General features: G+C 33.4%; 1 protein-coding gene across 5 annotated transcripts in view; it reads left to right on the plus strand.

Annotated features, from left to right (window-relative positions):
* Window positions 1-2,500, plus strand: part of LOC124425003 (solute carrier organic anion transporter family member 74D) — a 95,710-nt gene that overhangs the window by 83,585 nt on the left and 9,625 nt on the right. For all 5 annotated transcript variants that reach the window (XM_046964738.1, XM_046964736.1, XM_046964737.1 and 2 more), the window contains 4 exons: window positions 1-110; window positions 351-571; window positions 725-865; window positions 1,807-1,929. The exon at window positions 1-110 is cut by the window's left edge and continues 273 nt beyond it. In XM_046964738.1, coding sequence (XP_046820694.1) covers window positions 1-110; window positions 351-571; window positions 725-865; window positions 1,807-1,929 — 595 coding nt within the window. The remainder of the gene's footprint in view (window positions 111-350; window positions 572-724; window positions 866-1,806; window positions 1,930-2,500) is intronic.

Here is a 2,500-nt window from a genome sequence, read left to right on the forward strand (position 1 = left end):
TTCAGCGGCGTCGGACCTGCCGGGGAATCAGATGGACCTAACAATACTGATCCAGTTCCAGCAAATCTCTGCAAGTTGCATGAACGACCAGAGAACAATACGCTCGATGAGTACGTATAATTTTGTGCAATCGTTATATAACACTTTATTGCTCGTTACTGTTCGTTACTTTTCGCCTAATTGGAAATGATATATTTCGTCATTATTTTGATTCAATCTATCTAGTTGTATAATGATTATTATATACTATTGTAGAACGGACATTAAAACATTCGTTAAATATCATTTTTTTTTCTTTTTCTTTTTTTTTGTTGTTCTCTTTATTATTCTTTATTTTTCCCACATCATAGATGGATCTTGGGTACAACGGCACCACACGGTGATTCGATCGAATATTGCGAAGGTGACTTTCTAACAGAGCAAAGGATACAAAGCAAAATAACGGCAGTAGTCCTGGCAATATTTTTTGTCTCTTTGCTCGGTGTTGGAATGGGTCAAACAGCCGTTTACACTCTTGGCATACCATATATCGATGATAACGTTGCCAGCAGGGAAAGTCCCTTGTATTTCGGTAAGAGATTTAAAAAGAAATGATCTATTTTTATAACACATTGTATAATGTGTGTGTGTGTGTGTGTGTGTTTTATCTTATAAAATTGACTTGAGGTATATTTGTCTATTTTTTTTTTAACTATTTCACATTTTGATCTTTTTCTATCTATAGCAATCACAATCGGTGTTAGGATTCTGGGACCGGCGTTAGGTTTCATCCTTGGATCACTTTGCACGATGCTTTACGCGGATCTATCTGTAAATCCACAAATCACGCCTACTGATCCAAGATGGGTCGGTGCGTGGTGGCTTGGTAAGTCCAAAAAAAAATATATATATATATAACATGATTACAATAAAACTAATCCAACCTAATCATATTCCAAGTAATAATTTTACAATAGGTCATTCATAAAAAGTCAATTTATAATAAGTCATTTACAATAAGTCATTCATAAAAATAATAAATTCATCTAGAAAATAAAAAAGACGGATTTTCTTTCGAAAAAAGGACAAAACAAAACTGAAATAACCGACGATACTAAAAATTCGACGACCTTTAAATTTCACGAAATATCCTATCCACAAATGTGCAACATACATACATTCATATATATATGTATTCATATATATATACATATATATGTATGAATGTATGTATGTATATATGTATGCATATATGTATACTCGTTTGTCATTGACTTTCCTTGGTATTATTAGTATTTCAATCATTTTATTGTGCCGCAGATCTTTGAGAGCGTCGACGTAAAAATAATTCAAGGAGTTTTGGTACAGGGCGTTGTAATAAACGTTTTAATGAATATAAGACAAAACGAAGTCTAATTATGGTACCAAATTATCTTGAATATTTTTACTTATTCATTAGCTTAATAAAACGAAAGAGAAGGACAAAAATTGGATTGTACAAAATTGCAACGTCATATTAAGAAAACGTTAATATATACCTATATATTTTTTTAATTTTTATTTCTTTTCTTTTTTTTTCTTTTTCTTTTTTTTTTTTTTTTTTGTTATTTTCATAATACACATACGACGTAGAAGATTTAATTGACCAAACGAACGACGAGTAGATTAAAAAATTAAAAATAGTATTTATTTTTGGTTCTTCTTCCTCTTTTTTCTTTTTTCTTTTTTTTTTGTCTTTTTTTTTCTTTTTTTGAACGACAAACGCTTGTAAAATACATCGAACGTGAATATAATCGTGACGTAAAGCATTCCTATTTTATTTTGAAGGTCTGGTGCTGATATCCGCGATGCTGATGTTGGTCAGCATAGGAATGTTCGCCTTTCCTACGCGTTTGCCGACGAGCAGAACACCGCCGAAACGAGCGGATGCCAAAAAACCTAGTCTAAGAGGTAAGTTCTGATTAATCTTGAGAAGAGAAAGAGAGGTGAGATGAGATGGGATGGGATCGGATCAGATCGGATGGGATGGAATGGGATGGAAGAGAGAGAGAGAGATAGAGAGAAAAAGAAAGAGAAAGAGAGTCGGCGATCGTCCGTAAAATCGACGAGGCGTACGTTTCGCCATCCAAAAGAATGAGAAAGAGAGAGAGAGAGAGAGAGAGAGAGAGAGAGACTTGTTCGACCATCTTAATCCTTTAGTTGGCCATTAAATTTTTCTTACCTCTTAAAGGTCGGCGTACCGATAAAAAACTTGGAAGGATATAAAAATGTCGCCTCTCTCTCTTTCTTTCTCTCTTTCTCTTTCTCTTTCTCTCTCAAGTCCGTGGAAATGGGAAGATTTTAATCGGTCTTCTTTTTTTATACCTCTCCGATTTTACAAAAACCTTTAGCCGAAGTTCTTCCGTGGTAATTTAACGTGGACATCATTTTTTGATCTAAAACTTAGCGCGAAAACGAGGGACTAATATTTATCTATATTAAAATATATCAAAATGATTTAAATAGATGTTGTGTATGTTTT

The sequence above is a fragment of the Vespa crabro genome, chromosome 6 (genome assembly GCF_910589235.1).
Source record: "Vespa crabro chromosome 6, iyVesCrab1.2, whole genome shotgun sequence".
NCBI classification, from domain to species: domain Eukaryota; kingdom Metazoa; phylum Arthropoda; class Insecta; order Hymenoptera; family Vespidae; genus Vespa; species Vespa crabro.